Here is a 16672-nt window from a genome sequence, read left to right as displayed (position 1 = left end):
AACCACTACCAACCACTTACAGATCAAGTCGAACCAGCACCAGCCAGCACCAACCAAACCAGCACCGCACCAATAAGAACCGACCCAACAACATCACTGCGAATCGCGCGTTGGTATATCGCTGCATCTCCCTCGTCTCGAACCCAAGCATCTATCCTAGAGCTCAATTCGTGCAAGATGTTCGCATTCTCATGTTTTGGTTGGTGGGATATCGTCCAGAGTTCGGTGCCATGGTTCAGTAGCGGTGATACAATGCCAGCATATGAGGTGGACTGCAGAGCGAAGAATATTTGGTGGACGCCATTGAATAAAAACATCCATTCGGGCAAGAGATCGTAACCGTACTTGGAAGCAGATCGTGAGTTTCGGGGGCTCCCCAAAGCTTAGATGCACTTGTCAGCCAACAGTAATCGGGCGAGGGCTTTTCGCACCTGCAAATCTCCCACAGGTGGAATGGAAGGCAAAGCCAAGAAGGCAACCCTAGGCTAGCAGGTATTGCTCTCGTAACCCCGTGCTTGATGGAGAATGACCGTCGACCGGGTCGTGGGTACTTACCGAAATAGACAGTCAAAACACTGAAGATCCAGAGATCTTCAATGTTCTCCGGAAGCATCGTCCCCATAAGTGAGACGGCCTTTCGACTCGCCATGTCATGGTAAGCAATGGCGTGTGACAAGTACAAATGCTCTTGCTCTGGCCTGTGTTGTGCCATGTGAATGGAAGAAACTGAAAGCAGGGCTCGCATTAGAAAGTCGCAGCCAAGGGCTTTCCGGACAATTGCATTCTTCCACACGCTGCGGATAGTCGAGTTGTTGGAGAGTGTGTTGTACGTAGAGGCAGTAAAGTTGTTCATAAGCTCTAAATCGAGGAGATTGAGAGGAGCTATAGCCTCTGCAGGTACTATGCTGTTTGGGCGCGTGGCTGGCGAGGCGAAGTCGCATTGTACAAGGTGCTTGGTGCAGTTCCGACATGACGGACGACCCTCATCGCACTGCAAGAGAGTAAGCAGGTCGATCGTACAAACGCCAATGCCTAGGACAAATTTTGAACTGTAGATAGAAGGATAGATGTACCTTGATCTTGCGCTTCTTGCAAGTCCTGCAGCCTGTCCTCGTTTTGGTGTGCTTCTGAATCGAATGTCGAGCAGAAGTGGCGCTGCGCGAGGCCGCAAGTATACTTGTAGATTGTCTTACCGCGCGAGTCGATGATTCGTGCGAGACATGCGATGCTGGCGAGGCGGACATTTGTATGACCTCAAATAACAAAGCTTGATATGCAGTTGGGCGACAGGGTCTGCCTCGCACGATTTCGATTGACAAAGGCCTGATGCGAGATGCGCTCGGTCCGGCATCTGCGAAGCAGAGGGCCACGCGGGAAGTGGGAGGATGAGACGGCAAGATCAAGGTGCTACTGCATGAACACCGAGGAATGCGGATGCTCGCATTTCTTCCGCGCTACTTGACATTTCGAGCTTGGATGGAGCAGGTGGTTTTGCCCGCAAGTGAAGGAGGTCCAGGCTTCGGGTAGTCGCATTCTATCCGAACTGTCCGAGGCATCAATGCCAAGCTTTGGCTAGTCCCACAGGTTCATCGCCACCTTCCTCAGCAGAGGAGAGGGAAGAGTGCACACACCATCATCGGACCGCGTTGATCATGAAAGCTGCCTGCGAATATCAGGCTAGGCGGATCTGGCTTGCCTCCTATTCGGCGAATTCACTTGTCAGCCTCATGCCAGCCGTATGACCATCGGCACTCTGCTCTGGTTGCCATTGGGCACATGCCGTCTGCTCCAAGATAGATATCACGGTAAAGCCAAGATGGCATGAGGTTGGAAGTCTTTGCATTGTGACAGGCATAAAGGTAGCAATGTCAATCTGGGCTTTGGCAAGAGCATTCCGCTGTGATCAATATCGAATTGCGCAGGATGGCGCCAGTACAGTAAACATCGCCGAGTGCGTAGAACCGACAAAATCCCAGTGTCCTGTGCAACTGATCATCTCCTTCAGCGTTGAAGCATTCTCTCGGCTTTCAGGTGCTCTAGATGATAGAGATACTTGAGCAATGAGAAACCCAGACTTTCCTGGCGTGCTCCAGAGAAGATCTGGGTACTCGTGGACGGCTGCTCACACGCATCCCGGATGATAGCGCCATCGTTGGACGCATTAGTCTCGCGATGAGATCTTTGCGTTGCGAATAATGCGAAGTCTGTCGGTCTGTCCGGACTGGTGTGCCGCCGCTCGGCGGCCCTCTGGCAAAGGACTCGTCAACCTCCCTATTCAAAATTAGTACCACAGCCAGCGCACACACCATATTTATCAGGGCTGACAAGGACAACTCTTGACGGAATACTGTGTAACGAAATTAGTACGTTGCGAAGATGGCGGCCCACCGACCCTCAGAGTTCACAGACCACCGTCGCTCCACGATATCTTTTGCAACATCCGCAACAGAGAGTGCAAATGTTGGTCTCACAGCACATCTCTTCCTCACTTTCTGGCACGCAAGAGCTAACGGCGAACTTCATTCCTAACAAGTTGTCACCGTCCACTTCATATCAGACGTCTCCCAACACTCTGAACCGGGAAAGATATGACACTCGAAGGCCGTCAGGATGAAGGTGGCTTCAAGTTCTACCACTATGATCCGTCGATAGCAGGAGCCGCTGTCTTCATTCTCCTCTTCCTGGGCACGACGGTCTTTCACAGCTGGCAGATGTTTCGGACTCGATGCTGGGTTGCGATTCCGCTGGTAGTCGGAGGTCTCCGTATGACAGTTTCCATTCGTGGGCTTTTGAACCTCGCTGATGTGGTTTGTTTCCTTAGTCGAGATCATCGGATACGTTGGCCGCGCAATTTCTGGACGCCAGTCGCCAGACTGGACTCTGGGCCCTTATATCATCCAAGCCATTTTCTTGCTGGTCGCGCCGGTATGAGCTTATCGAGTTTTACTCCTAGAAAGATCATGCCTAATAGTCGATATGTGCAGGCTTTATTTGCTGCCACCATTTACATGGAGTTTGGACGACTAGTGACCAGGACAGACGCGGAAAGTTACACCGTAGTAAAACACAAATGGATCACAAAGATATTCGTCGCGGGCGATGTACTGTCATTTGTCCTGCAAGGAGGAGGTCAGTCGGAAGTCAATACATTTGCTCCTCCAAGGGGGCAGCGCTGATCCAGCAAACAGGCGGCGGCTACCAATCGTCCGGCTCACTCCAAGCACTGGACACAGGCTCTCGCATAATCATAGTCGGCCTGTTCGTACAACTCGCCTTCTTCGGCTTCTTCATGGTCTCCGCCTGCGCCTTCCACCGGCGACTAGTCCGCCAGCCAACCATCCGGTCTCGCTCGGGCTGGTCGTGTCCATGGCGCAAACACCTGTACACCATGTATGGTGCAAGCTTGCTCATCATGGTGCGCTCTATCTTCAGGGCCGTCGAGTATCTCCAGGGTAACGACGGGTACATCTTGAGCCATGAAGTCTACCTTTACGCTCTCGACGCGCTGCTGATGTTTGCCATGATGGTGCTGTTCAATGCCATTCACCCAAGCGAGATCGTAGCCCCGGTGAAGAGCGAAGAAGGCAGCAGGGATACGCTGGACGTGCATCTGGAAAGATACTACCAAGGACTGTGATCCACATCTCTTTCGCTCAAAGTGGAGAGTCGTATGGACACTGCAAGTCTTGACCCAAGCAAACGCAACTGCCGACGCTGCAACTTTTCATACCGGTCCCTGATGACACCAAGGCCTGGAAGCCGCGGCTCGTAGTGTGTGTCTGGTATACGAAGGGCAGACCACCACTCAATCGAACAAGCCGGCCACGTGCCGTCGCGGACCCGACCGGAACAAGGGCGGGCATGCGCTAGCATTCCCAAACCCCTGCACTGGATGTGAGGATCACACGACGGCCGCCAGCCGCATGGGTTGAAATGACCGAGGATCCTAGAGTTCGATCGGGCAGCAGTGCGAAATGCGAGCGCGTCTCCGCAGGGCTTGACAAGCGGTCCGTGGATGACGCGGAGGGCCACGCATGGACACCGTAGCGATGCGCGTCTAGCGGGCAACGGGACTAGGCTCGAGTACCCTTGCCACGAATCTGGAAATCTCGGATCTGTAGCTTATTAACTCTGATTGCTTTTTAAAACCTTGTTGTTGTGATTTACAGCCCTATGGAGCCGTGACTGTCAAACGGGGAACCTTCCGAGCTGCTAAAGAGCGGACAATTTGTGCCCTAGATGCTTTCGAGTTCTGGATCGTAAAAGGCGTCTCTTGATTTTCACGGAATATATGTACAAAGTAAAATAGATGAAATCAGGCTATTTCTCCTTCCAGCCTTCCGAGTAAACAACCGGTCCGTTGTAGACGTGACGTGCCCTGACGAACCAGTCCACCACGGAGATGATGGCTGTGGCAAGGAACATGACGACGGCCCAGTTGAAGTTCTCCGCTGTGACCGGTACCTCGTTTGGCCAGAATGACCAGAAAAATGCGAACGTGCAGTACAAGAATGCGCCGGTGTTAATCGCGACGCCGTATTTGCCCAGGCTCCATTGGCACTTGGGCAGGAGGTGCGGGTGGTAGACGCGGCGGTAGAGTACGCAGCCCACTGAGATCATGTATGTCCACATGAGACACACGAGGTTGAGCGAGATGATAGCGTTGCTGTGATGCCGAGGTTAGCCAGAAGTTGATGTTTGTTGTACGAGTCTCACTTACAAGGCCACATCAGATCCAATGTTGATCAGAGACAGAATGATGATCAGCACTGCGGTCAGAAGAACAGCGTTCTTCGGAACTTCCAATGATGGGTCGACTTTGGCGATCCACTTGGAGAACGGGAGACCCTCGTCACGAGCGAACTGTAGCGAGTTAGAACTGAAACGATTAATGGAGGAAGCATAACTTACGGCCCACATCTGCCGACTGCTAGACAGGTTGTATGAAAGAGTGCCAGCGAAAATCAGGCAAGTCACAATCGACGACAGTACGTTGACGGCATCCATACTAAATGCGCCTTGGAAGACGTGAAGAAACGGGTAGCCATTGACTTCGTTGATCGCACCTTCGATGTCGACAATGGCGAAAAGGTAGCTCACCAAGAAGATGAGCGAGATGACACCACTGAGCAGGTACGAGCCGATCATGGCTTTGGGAACTGTACGCCCAGCATCCTAAATCGTCGTCAACACAGAGTTCTTAGATCATGTTCGCTTGCAATCCTCACCTTGATCTCCTCACTCATGTGTGCTGCAGCATCAGAACAGATGCAAGCATAAATCGCTGTGATTTGTCCAACCATGAGTGCCAGGCTCATGCTAGACCAGCCACCGCCATCGTAGAATTCAGTGAACACCACACTTGCAGAGTTGCGAGGGGCCAGGACCCAAAGCATGACGATGATCTGTCGAAGAAGTTAGCTTCCAGACATGGCGGGACATCTGCTCTCGCTTTTTACTCACGGCAAGGAAACCGAAGACGTGCACGATCAGCATGACGTTCTGAAAGACCGGCATGGCTCTTCCGCCGTAAACATTGCCCAGGTAGACGATGAAAGTGATGGCCCAGACCATCATCGTGCCTTGCCAGTTCGTAGCGCTGTAGCTCTGCTGGTTGATGTACACGAGCGACTGGATTAAGGTGCCGACCAGGAATGGTCCACTTGCGGCACCAGCCTGCCATGACATTGCAGACATCCAGCCGGTAAGGTAGGAGAGGAATTTCTGGTACTTCGGAGGGGCGAATTCAGAGACCCAATGATACTGTCCGCCGGAAGTGGGTGCCATGGAGGCCATCTCCGCCAGACTGAGGACCACCAAGGTCATTCCAGCGTATGTCCAGATGTAGCTCCAGAACAGACCAGCAACACCTCCACAAACGAGACCTTGTGTGGAAGCTACCAGAAGCACCTTGTGAGAGATCAGTTATTGCTCATGAACATCAGTATTTGAACCTTGAGCGTACCTCCCAACTGCGAATCTGTTAGCATCCGTAAATGACATTGGCTACTGCTGTGTAACGTACCTTCCCTGCAGAATCACGGTAAACGCAAGAGCGGACAGAGCGCGGAAATCTCTCCTCAACTCCTGCTTCTTGCCCATGCGACGCATGTCGGCTTTGTCGAATTTCGTGCCATATCGCTTGGAATCCCGCAAGTGATCGTGGTAGTCGCCTTTGTCCGACAGTTTCTCAGATATCTGATCTGCTTCCGTCACCTCGCGGACGCCAGGCGAGAAGTCATCCTTCGCCACGTGGATGGCGGTTCGGTCAAGCATGTTCGCGTGTGCAGAAGCGACGGGAGGAACACGCATGGATGTCGATGCGGCCATATTGTCGGGATGGGTGGCTTGAAGAACGTGGGACACGGCGGGCCAGAGCACAGGACCTCGAATCTATCCGGTCACATGATAGGGTTGCCGACTCGTTTTTGCAGGTTGAGCGCCACAGGGGTGTGTACGGCCCATGGGAAAGGACCTTCTGCCGGCCATCTATCCAATACGCAGTAGCGCTGCTGCAAGGCCGGCACCATGGATTCGCCAGGGGACGAGAAGACCACAAGGGCTCGGCCAAACCGGGGCAAGTTTCAGCAAGAGCTCCATTGCGTGAGCAGAAACGCGGCGCAAGTCGCCCTTGGTCCACCAACCGTTGTTTCTCGCGCAATCCTGCAGACGCCTCTAAGCCACGAGCGGTTGGGCTGGGAGGCGCAAAAGCGCAGACTTCGCAATAGTCTCAAACTCCCAGATAAGATGGCGGGGCCGGCACCCTGGTTTGGTTTTAGTTCTGTTTCTGAGGACGAGTATTGAGTTCGTGGACCGAGCTGGCCAGCCTGGACTACGCCCTCCCGAGTCCACCCGCGGCAGGCGTGAGCACTACCGGCGCACGTGCCGAATAGAGCAAAGGCGTTACAGACGTGGGGTGCGCTAAGTGCCTGGCCCGACACTCTCACGGCCCGCCTTATCACGACACTACCCAATGATCACCACTCGTTAGGATCCTTCAGCCTGAATTTGCCCCATTCAGCCATCTGAAGGCTCTAAGCGAGGCCCCAAGGATGATGGCAAGGACCGAACCTTGCAGACTGCACGCTTATGCGTCGGCAAACTCTACTCACGGCGAGACTGGAAAGCATGAATCGCAGGCCTGGACGTGGTTGTTGCGTCGTTCCCGTGGCTCCTTTACGAACTACTCCTGTGCCTTCTCATGGCCGCCCGTGCCTCACGCTCGCTTCTACATCTACGTTATCCATAGCCGATCCCCTGGGGTGCCAGGCGCAGCACCGTGCCCCGCATCGCCTTTTCTTTCCACGTTGTTGCGCGTTGATCGACAGCAACACCGTTTTCTAGGCGCACGATGGCCGATCACTACATCTTCTCCGAAGTGACGAGTACAGACCGAGCTGGCGTGGTATGGGTGGCAGCGATATTGAGTCTGCTGTATAGCAGTACGACTCTCATTGCCCGCTTTGTGATCAAATACCGCTCACTGGGCTACGACGACTGGGCACTTCTGGCAGCGACAATCGTTGCGTTCGGACAATATATTGGCGTTTTCATCTCTCTTTCAGATGGCGCCGGAATCAGCTCACAGCTGCAGCCGGAAGATGTCACCAAATCCTTGGGAGCGGGCATGATGGCTAACGAGATCTTGTTCCTCGTCTCTATCGCGCTCACGAAGATCAGCGTGATGTTCTTCATCAAGCGGCTGTTGACCCAGAACCTTCGGATGGCGTGGTGGGCGGCCAACATCGCAATGGGTTTGACTATTGCGTGGGGCGTTGCGAGCGTTCTGGTCATCAATGTTGGCTGCAATCCCTCTCACTCTATCTTCGAGCCACAAACATGCGCCGGAAAGGTACGCTTTGCAGACTGAGTTGATTTCGAGGCCAGTTGCTAATAAGCCACACAGACAATCCGCTGGGGCATCGTTATCGGAACCGACGCCTTCCTTGAGCTGTGCTACATCGCCTTATCAATCGCGCTTGTCATGCCGTTGCAGATGCAAGCCTACATCAAAGTTACTGTCGTGGCGGCTTTCGCGTTCAGGATTCCCTGCATCGTCCTCTCCGCGCTGCACGGCGTGGCAATCCACCGCTTCCTGATCGCCGACGACCATGGCCTCGCAGTCGCCAATCGTCTACTCTGGCAGCAAGTCGTGCTTGGCTATGCTCTGGTCTCATCGACAATCCCGACTCTCAAGAGCTTCGTCCGCGGATACAACAAGGCGATCGGTCGCGACTATTCATCGAGGTCGCGCAAACTCGGTGGTGGATACGGTCTAGACTCATATGGCCGAACAGGCGACGAGAGCGCACTAGAGATGCGATCGATGCAGAAGAGGACGGGCGGCCGCTCCCAGAACGGAGACGACTTGAACAAGATTCAATTGCGGTCAGATGGGCAAGACTACCGCGCGGACGCGTTTGTTAACAAGCACCGGTCGAACAAGTCAGACCGGCGGACTAGCAGTGGATCTCACGGGAGCGAGGATCCCATCATCAGGCGAGACATCAGTATCGCTGTCGAGTATGAGGATGCGCTGAAAAAGTAAGCACCTCTATCGCGCTTTGCAGCTTCTATTTCGATGTATTATCAAGCACAAATTCTATTTGTTCACTTTCGCTGCAAGAAGGTCGCTTTCTGTCACTCGATCACATTAGCCGAATCTCAACTCATCAGTGAAGTTCTATCCGGCAATTCGCGATCTCGTTCCGGATGTGCTCGCCGTGGTGATCAACCAAAATTCTGGGGTATCTGTGTCAGCTACTGTTTCATTTGGTTGCCTAGCATAGCCGCCACTTCCTTCGCGACGATCTGCTCCCGATGCGCTCTGAACGCCGGCGTGACGATACTCTTCGGATCCACGCCGTCGACTTGGAACGCTTCGATGAAACCATCTTTTTGCCGACGCTGTATCCTCCAAACGCCATCGCCCTGCACCGTCGATTTGATGAAGTCCAGCATCGCCGCCGCAAAGTTGATGCAAGTGTTGCCGTCCCACGTCCCCTGCCCTTGCCGCTTTACCATGGAAGGAATCTTCTGTGTTTCGTGCTCCATCAATTTTAGCAAGTGGCCGTCCGGTGATCGAAAACCGACGATGATCTTCGGTACTCCAAGGAGGAAAGACTGTGCCCAGAATTTCAAGAGTTTTCGCTCGTATTTCACGTCGTCCTTTTGCGTGACTGGCTGCTGAGCGGTTTTGAGTTCGACCCATGGTATCGGATCATTTGGATTGTCGGGCTTTGCACCCATGACTGCGTCGACTTCGCCGCCTAGGATCATGCTGGTGCCGCCTATGCCGGTAGTTACGATGGAGCAGTATTGGGCTTCGCTGTCGACTGGCTTGGCATCTCGGTTCTCGATTTCTTCTCGCGTAGCTTCTGCCCAAGGTTTGCTGAGCAGAGCTAGTGATTCGAATTTATAGCCTGGGATGGGTTAGATGAAGATCCAGCGAAAGGAAAGTTGTTAGCAATACCCCAATACTGCATCATTTCTTGTGAAGGTCCGCCTCGATTATGTGATCGCGAGTTGTCTCGCTGGCTTTTGATGTCTGCTGCCTTACTCGCATGATTTTCTTCGATGAACCTGCGGGTGGTCAGTATGTCCTTCGAAGGGTTTGCAAGCCTCTTGGATGCGCTTACACGGTGCCCTGGACAGATATTAGCCATAAGTGTTGTGATTTGTATCGAATGTCATATGTTTCACACCTGGAAACAGGTCGCGTTGAGCTCAAACTCATTGAATAGATCGAACGGCGCCGTCATGATCTGAGGTGAGAATTAGCACGCATCCTCATCACGCTGAGTATCAGTACGGAATCGACCTTTGTCATGATACCGCGCCAAGTAACGACATCTGACTTCACGCGTTGACCCTCTTCCTGCTCGTGAGCCATCAAAGTCTCCAGCAGTGAGTCCAGGTGCTCGTCGATCGAATCATCGTGCTTCTTGAACGTCTCAAAGCCATTTGACAGATCAATAGGCGGCCTACCATGGCCCGGCTCCCCAGGTGCATCTATGAAAGGCGGATAGTAGTATTGCAGCGATCGATCTGACAAAGGGTAGAGCTTTCGATCATCGTCGTAGGAGAAGTGTGTGATTTCGCGTGGTCGACGAATCGATGTACTGGCGCCCGCGAAACGCGCCAGCGGCTGGATCTTGAACGTCGTCATTTCATCGGCGTGCAAGGCGATATCAAATATCCATCGGGGAGTTGGTACCTGATAAAGCGGCTTATCGCCCGAGAATCATGTGCGGGAGGCCCCAGGGCAAGAAGACGCGACGTTAGGACGCGATCTTGCGCTTGGGCTTTGCGCTGCTGAGCTCCCGCGTGCGCCTACGTCACAGCAATGGCGGCATCCTAAGTTAAAGATAGCACACATGTCAACAGCGTCGCGAGAGTTTTGCGGCTCTCATTAAAAGCAATCCTGCGTTCTGGCGTGTGCCGTGCATGAGGACTAGGCCAGTTCAATGGTATGAGTTTTTATACTCCCTCCAATATAGCATGTGTATGCAGGTCACGTGGATCTCACATGGAACATTCGCGTAGCTTCTATATGATTGGATGACCACGTCATATAGCGGAGCCGGCCTGGCCTTGCATATCGCTGCCCAGGTCTTCAAAGCAAACCCGCAGTATGCTCGTGCAACCAACGATCACACACGCTTGACCCATTGACTTTGTCTTACTCACACCTTTATCGCACTGGCTGAGCCCGCAGAGGCCTCAAAGCACTTTCCCAAAACACTCAATATACAACACACAACACAGCAACGATGGTGTCTGACACCAAGCTGTATGACCTGCTGGGCGTGTCATCCTCCGCCTCAGCTGAAGAAATCAAGAAAGCGTACCGCAAAAACGCTTTAAAGAACCACCCTGATAAGAACCCTGCCGGCGCCGAGAAGTTCAAGGAAGCAAGTGAAGCCTACGAGATCCTGTCCGACCCCGAGAAGCGACGAAACTACGACAATTATGGCTACGACTTCATTACAGGCAAGGCGGGCCCTGCGCCTTCGGGAGACGAAGGAAATCCATTCGCAGGCGGCGGCGGCATGCCAGGCGGGTTCGGAGGCATGCCTGGCGGAGGAGGAGGAAGGACATTCCACTTCAGCACAGGCGGCGGACCGGGCGGCAGAGGAGGCTTTGGCGGGTTCTCGGATCCCAAGGATATCTTCGCTGAGTTCATGAGGGGAGGCGGCGCCTCGATGGGTGGAGGCGGAGACGACATGGACGACATCTTCTCTGGATTTGGAGGATCGCCGTTTGGAGGCAGCACCTTTAGCGCGGGTGGCCGACCGAGCGGTGGAAGGACCTCCAGCTCGTCGTTCGGTGGCGGAAGAAGACGAGAGCCTGAACCTGAAACCACTGTTGTCGAGAAGCCTTTGCCGGTATCGCTGGAAGATATCTTCAACGGCGCACAGAAGAAGCTCAAGGTACAACGGAAGACTTTCGACAAGGTCACCGGCAAGCAGAGCGTTGAAGACAAGATCCTCAGCGTACCCATCAAGCGAGGCTTGAAGCCAGGCTCCAAGATCAAGTACCCCGACATGGGCGATCAAGTGGAAGGCGGCGTGCAGGATCTACACTTCATCGTCAAAGAGAAGACGCATCCTTTGTTCACCCGCGAGAATGATGATATCCGTCACAACGTTGAGATCGATCTGAAGGAGGCTCTGACCGGCTGGACACGCAAAGTATCCACGATCGACGGCAAGCAGGTCAGCGTTAGTAGCGCCGGGCCCACTCAGCCTACATTTGAAGAGCGTTTCCCTTCGCTAGGCATGCCGAAGAGCAAGACGCCTTCGCAGAGAGGTGACTTTGTTGTCGGCGTAAAGATCAAGTACCCGACGACTTTGACTCCTCAACAAAAGCAGCAGCTCAAGGAGATTTTGTAAGGGGAGGACGTCCTTTGTTGACATTGTTTTAATGGCGTGGTGTTTCTGGCGTTCTTAGCGGGCATTTTGAGGTCACGATTGCATGAAATGTGGTGAGGTGATGTCAGTTCATAGATACCACAATGATGGGCTTCATGGCCCTTTCTTTCTGATGCTGAGCCCTATGATCACATGTCGCCTCTCGTTTGTCTACACATGTTGCCTTGTAGCCCCTTTAATGTAATGTCGTGTACGTTTTCTTTTATCTTTTCGTCTGGAATCATCTTTGATAACGATTTCCTTCCGCAGGCCATTGCGAAGCCGTCAGTGGTCCTACGCTTCCCAAAATCCATCCATATCGAGTTTTGTCCGTTCTGATCTTCCTATTTGTCTCCATTTGTCATGGGGAGACGCCGTGCAAGTTTAATAGCAATATGTGTGCTATTCTCGAACCTTTTGTATCGAGCGACGAATCACGTTATCGCATCGATGGTTTAGTGGTAAAATCCAGGCTTCCCATCTCCGATGGTCGAGGTACACCCTCGTGTAACTGCCTGGGCCCCGGGTTCGATTCCCGGTCGATGCATCGATTTTTGTGACACCGACAAGAATTTTTTACATTGCCCTATTTTTCGTCAAATTCTGGGGTTTTGAGCCATTTTGTCGGTGAAAGTGAGAAAACTCGAGCTTTCTACACAATAGGATTAATTACTCTCGTCTTGAGTCAAGATAGACGATGATATCGGACGGAAAGTAGTTGTAGTGAGGTCTGAGGTGGGCATCATCGCCGGTTTGATATGTAGGACAAAGACCGAATTGCATCTGACCAATTGCAAAGCTAAATAGTCTAGCATGTCCCAATACAACACCATGATAATTGACGTGCGGAAAGATTGCGAATTGGTCGAGATATCAATTATGTAATATCTCGTTTCTTGTCCACTTGTATACGTACAATGTACTTCGATTTCCGTCTGAAAGTCCGACAGCCGAGCCCTCGGCCGAGTCTCTTGGAATATCCCTCCACTGCCTCTCGTCACTTCCAACAGCTCCTTCTCGCCAATGATTGACGGTAGAAGCTACGTTGACAGCCACGAAAAATACAGAGTTCTAATGCTGCCTTCGATCGATATGCTTGCAAATACGTCTGACGTTGGACGCCCCCGCTTTTCTTTGTCCTCCAAGCCTCGAACAGAATATGGCATGGGCATGAGAAGATACACAAACGCAGGGTTTTTTTTCAAGTATGATTGCCGCTGTCGAGGTGTACACTGATCCCGTAATACCGGCATGTAGCAGATGCACCAAAGCTTGCCAGGCTTCAGCCTTTATATACTCCGACGATGTTGAAGTGACAGAGAGATCAGCTAAGACGACACATACGGACAATCAGGCATGTGAGGAACTGCTGACTACCCGGATTGTACTAGACGTATCGTCTAGCGAGACGATGGATGACCTAGTTTCGAAGCTAAAATACAAGGACTCTCGGATCAAGCAGCTTGAGACGGCATTAGCAAAGCCATGTAGCTTGGCTGGGCTTGCCGTGTTCCAATGTCAAGGACTTTCTAGGGCTCCTCTAACACCTCAATTCGTGCAAAAGCAAGAAATTCGGACTGGCATCAATGATCGGGAGACCATGCTTCTACGGGAGAAATCTTATGCTGCGCAATTTTCTGGCACAACGCATTCTCGAGTGCTTATTGCGCATGTACCAAACCTAAGCTTGTTTACCAAAGAGGCAATTGAAGCACAACCTGCCTTCAAGCGCGTCGATTAGGACATCGAAGCTCTCGAGTCCAGCATCAAAACTGCGGTCAGATAGCATATCAGTCTACGAGACGAAGATCTTCACACTCTCTTCCCCGAGCGTGAAGAGACCGACCGGCTTGTGCAACTATACCTTGACACTTACGATCGCACCTACGATATTCTTCACAAACCATGTTTCTCTGACGACCATATGGCAATGCGGACTTTCGGGCCTGCCAATCCCTCGCGGCATTCTATCGTGTTAGTTCTATTGTTGATATCCTGCGTCTCCCGTATCGACCCCGTCAAACCGTGGGCTTACGTCGCGAACAGCTCTCAAGCCCGCGAGACAGTAGTAATTGCAATCCAGACCTACGAGGACTAGATCAATAGACAGATTCAAAAGCGAGTATCTGCCGCTGACATCCAAATCCGATCCCTTCTTTGTCTGACGAGGCAGACAACAGCAAGGAAGCTTAAGTAGGGCATGGACTGAGATTGGCAATCTGATGCCTGCGTCTTACCTCGGGGCTCCCCATCAACCGAAAAAATCGAAAGGTATTGTGGAGTATCTTCCCACAGTATCGGGCGAGCTGGATGAGTAAGAGCAGAATACCGAGTCAAACGGCGCGGGTTTCTTTAATTTGGAGGATTTTTTCGGCCGGACTTTTGGAGATACACAGAGTCTGGATTCTCTATAGAGACAGCTATTATGCATTATGCCCCGGTCCTGGGTGCGGCAAATTCTTTTCAAGTAGATTCATGGAATGCTCCAACGAGATCCTTGCAGCGTGGTTTGCCCAGCAGTGCTGGTAATCCAATACCTCTTGTCTCAGTTTCGCGTTGGGAGGTTCGCGGATGGGTAGAATTCGAGTATCGTCGCTCCAGGTTATCCACGGGGTTGAGAAAAAAAGACGTTTTGACTTGATCAAATGCTTTCTTCGACAGCTGGTTTAGGTTTTACTGCAAACCGTCTTCGTCCTAGTTGGTCGATCCTGGGCGACATGTGTTTTTCCCACATGACCTGCCTTCTGCTCGAGCTGTATGTTGGTGAGCTGAGAAACAACAGAATCTCTGCGCGTATCGCGGTTGTAGTATGTGTAGTCTTGCTCCAGCGAAAGGTCTTGATTCAGGCTTTTGTCGTCGTCGTTTACTTCCAACTCCTGAACTCGCAGCAGAAGATCATGGACTGAAACGTGGTAAGTTGTCATCTTGCTGAGTGAAATCGTCACAGATAGAGAAGTGGTTTGTCGCTGGCTGGGATGTGCTACGCTAAACTATGTCTACATGCCTGGCTGCAAATGATGAACGCGAGTCCGAACAATAACTCCGTAGGATTCTTAAATCCGAGCGGATCCGGATCCTGCAGAGGGCTGAATCATCGCTAGGCATCACTTCTATAACGAATCACTCCTCTCGATTTTTCTCACTGAACCCTGCGGAATATGGGTATGATCGCAGACACGGTGAAAGCTAGCTTGCCACCCTCGCGAGCCTCGTCATGTGAGGGCCGCTTGCATGGCATGTTCTCCGAACCGAGCTCGCTATAGCGAGCGAATAGAATCAATTCTGAATTTGTTCGTCAACCATATATCGTTCATTGACCACTACCTCTCTACACCATCCGCCGACTTCCTCAATCCAACGCCGGCGCCGAGGGCGGTGCCGAACCCCCCACGCTCTTCTGCTCGCGCTTCTTCGCCGCGAACGGGTTGTTGCCGCCCATCAGCATGCTGCTCATCATGTCGAACATCGGATTGCTCTGGCTGGGGATCTTGATGCCGAAGTACATCTCGCCGATTTGGGCCAGCACGTCGTCCCACTGCGCCTCCTGCAGGTTGCTTGCGTAGTGCGACTTCAGCTGCTTGAAAAAGTCCGCGCTGCCGCGCTGGATCGCGAGGAGCAGCAGGCCGAGGAAGTTGAGGAGGGGGAGGGATGGGTAGATGCGGATGTCGGAGGCGGAGGATGAGATGCTTTGCACGCCGAGGCCGGGGTGCGAGGAGGACAGCTTGGAGGTGAAGAGGAGGAGGGCTTTGTTGGCCGCGCGCGTGTTGCCGATCAGGAGGTATGGGAGGACGGTGCGGGCTGCGTAGAAGGGTGCCGTGGAGGGCTCGTCGCTGCTGTACCAGTCGTATTCCATGTCGGAGAAGACCTGGGCGGAGTCTGAGGTGCCGAGGGTGAGATGCCTCTCGGCGTCGTAGACCTCGCCTTCCTCGGCGAAGAGAGAGCCGATCACATGGTGCAACTCGGGGTCGCCGGCTGGGAACTCGCCGTATTTGGCTGACCATCTGAGCGTTGGGTTAGCCTATGACTGGTATACTCTCATGTGCAGTGTCCTGATCTTACTCTGTAATTCCACCCACGAACTTCTTCTTGCTCGGCTCATTCTCAGGGAACGACCGCAGCAGGCTCACCAAGCGAGCTTTGTTCGCGACGTCTGGCTTCATCTCCGCCTTATTGTATACCTCAATCAAGTAAACGCACAAGTCCGCGCCGGAACCTCCTTGGCCGGCCTTGAGCAGCATACCGGCACCTGATCCAAGGAGGTCGACGGCCGAAGTGTAGTCTTGCGAGCGGACATATCGGTTGGCGACTGTTCGGATCTGCTGGTGTGCCTCGTAGTAGTCGCCCTCTTCGATTCTGGCGGTCGTTAGCGGCGGTGACGTGAGTAGGAAGAATGTCTGCTGATCCGCTCACCTCGATTGCTGGCGCGCAATCACCTTCTGAATCTTGGCGGACATGGTGTATTAGGCGTGATGCTAGTTTTCAAACAGTTGTTGTGGTCCAGGCAGACGGACACGCCGAACAGCATGGCGGAAAGCAAGCCAGCAGCCAGCCCCGCTGCAGCCATCGTCATGCGGCCGTTTTGGCTGGAGCTGGCTGGAATCAGCAGATCCCTGTTTTGAACTACGAACTTTATCTTGCGGCATAATTGGACTCACCATGTTTTGAGAAAATGGTAAATTGTAGCACCTCTAAGAAATATCCTATTATGGATCTGACTGGGTCCGTACAATCACAATCTCTCGAGCTATACGCCACAAGTC

General features: G+C 52.7%; 7 protein-coding genes across 7 annotated transcripts; 3 read left to right on the top strand and 4 right to left on the bottom strand.

Annotated features, from left to right (window-relative positions):
* Nucleotides 1-23: 23 nt before the first annotated feature.
* WHR41_08377 (uncharacterized protein) lies at nt 24-1487 on the bottom strand (the record flags this gene model as incomplete). Its single annotated transcript, XM_069376981.1, has 3 exons — nt 1074-1487; nt 556-991; nt 24-382 (listed from the first exon to the last, which is right to left on the bottom strand). The coding sequence occupies exons 1-3, from the start codon at nt 1242-1244 to the stop codon at nt 24-26; spliced, it is 966 nt and encodes a 321-aa protein (XP_069225857.1). The 5' UTR covers nt 1245-1487.
* Nucleotides 1488-1826: 339 nt separating this feature from the next.
* On the top strand, nt 1827-4335 carry WHR41_08376 (uncharacterized protein). Its single transcript, XM_069376980.1, has 6 exons — nt 1827-1951; nt 2006-2460; nt 2534-2763; nt 2822-2925; nt 2985-3129; nt 3189-4335. Exons 3-6 carry the CDS (start codon nt 2589-2591, stop codon nt 3635-3637), a joined length of 873 nt encoding a protein of 290 aa, XP_069225856.1. The 5' UTR covers nt 1827-1951; nt 2006-2460; nt 2534-2588; the 3' UTR covers nt 3638-4335.
* WHR41_08375 (uncharacterized protein) lies at nt 4251-6330 on the bottom strand (the record flags this gene model as incomplete). Its single annotated transcript, XM_069376979.1, has 7 exons — nt 4251-4666; nt 4721-4863; nt 4912-5175; nt 5229-5405; nt 5464-5910; nt 5966-5972; nt 6026-6330. The coding sequence occupies 7 exons, from the start codon at nt 6328-6330 to the stop codon at nt 4321-4323; spliced, it is 1689 nt and encodes a 562-aa protein (XP_069225855.1). The 3' UTR covers nt 4251-4320.
* A 658-nt stretch (nt 6331-6988) lies between these two features.
* On the top strand, nt 6989-8548 carry WHR41_08374 (uncharacterized protein; the record flags this gene model as incomplete). The annotated part of the gene is made up of 2 exons (XM_069376978.1): nt 6989-7852; nt 7907-8548. The coding sequence occupies exons 1-2, from the start codon at nt 7352-7354 to the stop codon at nt 8546-8548; spliced, it is 1143 nt and encodes a 380-aa protein (XP_069225854.1). The 5' UTR covers nt 6989-7351.
* WHR41_08373 (uncharacterized protein) lies at nt 7931-10455 on the bottom strand. The gene is made up of 5 exons (XM_069376977.1): nt 9821-10455; nt 9705-9764; nt 9639-9646; nt 9473-9582; nt 7931-9422 (listed from the first exon to the last, which is right to left on the bottom strand). The coding sequence occupies exons 1-5, from the start codon at nt 10166-10168 to the stop codon at nt 8761-8763; spliced, it is 1188 nt and encodes a 395-aa protein (XP_069225861.1). The 5' UTR covers nt 10169-10455; the 3' UTR covers nt 7931-8760.
* A 317-nt stretch (nt 10456-10772) lies between these two features.
* Nucleotides 10773-11894, top strand: WHR41_08372 (uncharacterized protein; the record flags this gene model as incomplete). Its single annotated transcript, XM_069376976.1, has 1 exon — nt 10773-11894. The coding sequence occupies one exon, from the start codon at nt 10773-10775 to the stop codon at nt 11892-11894; it is 1122 nt and encodes a 373-aa protein (XP_069225860.1).
* Nucleotides 11895-14292: 2398 nt separating this feature from the next.
* On the bottom strand, nt 14293-16453 carry WHR41_08371 (uncharacterized protein). The gene is made up of 3 exons (XM_069376975.1): nt 16323-16453; nt 15972-16265; nt 14293-15913 (listed from the first exon to the last, which is right to left on the bottom strand). Exons 1-3 carry the CDS (start codon nt 16364-16366, stop codon nt 15262-15264), a joined length of 990 nt encoding a protein of 329 aa, XP_069225859.1. The 5' UTR covers nt 16367-16453; the 3' UTR covers nt 14293-15261.
* Nucleotides 16454-16672: the final 219 nt, after the last annotated feature.

The sequence above is a fragment of the Cladosporium halotolerans genome (genome assembly GCF_011745625.1).
Source record: "Cladosporium halotolerans strain TM138-S3 chromosome Unknown Sca44, whole genome shotgun sequence".
Lineage (NCBI taxonomy): Eukaryota > Fungi > Ascomycota > Dothideomycetes > Cladosporiales > Cladosporiaceae > Cladosporium > Cladosporium halotolerans.
This window is presented reverse-complemented; position numbering and strand designations above follow the sequence as displayed.

What these genes read in the sequence shown, in the direction of transcription:
- WHR41_08373 (XM_069376977.1), bottom strand. Translation starts at nt 10,168, where the DNA reads ATGACGACGTTCAAGATCCAGCCGCTGGCGCGTTTCGCGGGCGCCAGT. An exon ending in GGCGCGGTATCATGACAAAG is followed by an intron (nt 9,765 to 9,820) that starts GTCGATTCCGTA and finishes TTCTCACCTCAG; the next exon opens with ATCATGACGGCGCCGTTCGA. An exon ending in AGAAATGATGCAGTATTGGG is followed by an intron (nt 9,423 to 9,472) that starts GTATTGCTAACA and finishes AACCCATCCCAG; the next exon opens with GCTATAAATTCGAATCACTA.
- WHR41_08371 (XM_069376975.1), bottom strand. Translation starts at nt 16,366, where the DNA reads ATGTCCGCCAAGATTCAGAAGGTGATTGCGCGCCAGCAATCGAG. An exon ending in ATTGCGCGCCAGCAATCGAG is followed by an intron (nt 16,266 to 16,322) that starts GTGAGCGGATCA and finishes AACGACCGCCAG; the next exon opens with AATCGAAGAGGGCGACTACT. An exon ending in TTCGTGGGTGGAATTACAGA is followed by an intron (nt 15,914 to 15,971) that starts GTAAGATCAGGA and finishes CCCAACGCTCAG; the next exon opens with ATGGTCAGCCAAATACGGCG.
- WHR41_08376 (XM_069376980.1), top strand. Translation starts at nt 2,589, where the DNA reads ATGACACTCGAAGGCCGTCAGGATGAAGGTGGCTTCAAGTTCTACCAC. An exon ending in TTTTCTTGCTGGTCGCGCCG is followed by an intron (nt 2,926 to 2,984) that starts GTATGAGCTTAT and finishes CGATATGTGCAG; the next exon opens with GCTTTATTTGCTGCCACCAT. An exon ending in ATTTGTCCTGCAAGGAGGAG is followed by an intron (nt 3,130 to 3,188) that starts GTCAGTCGGAAG and finishes TCCAGCAAACAG; the next exon opens with GCGGCGGCTACCAATCGTCC.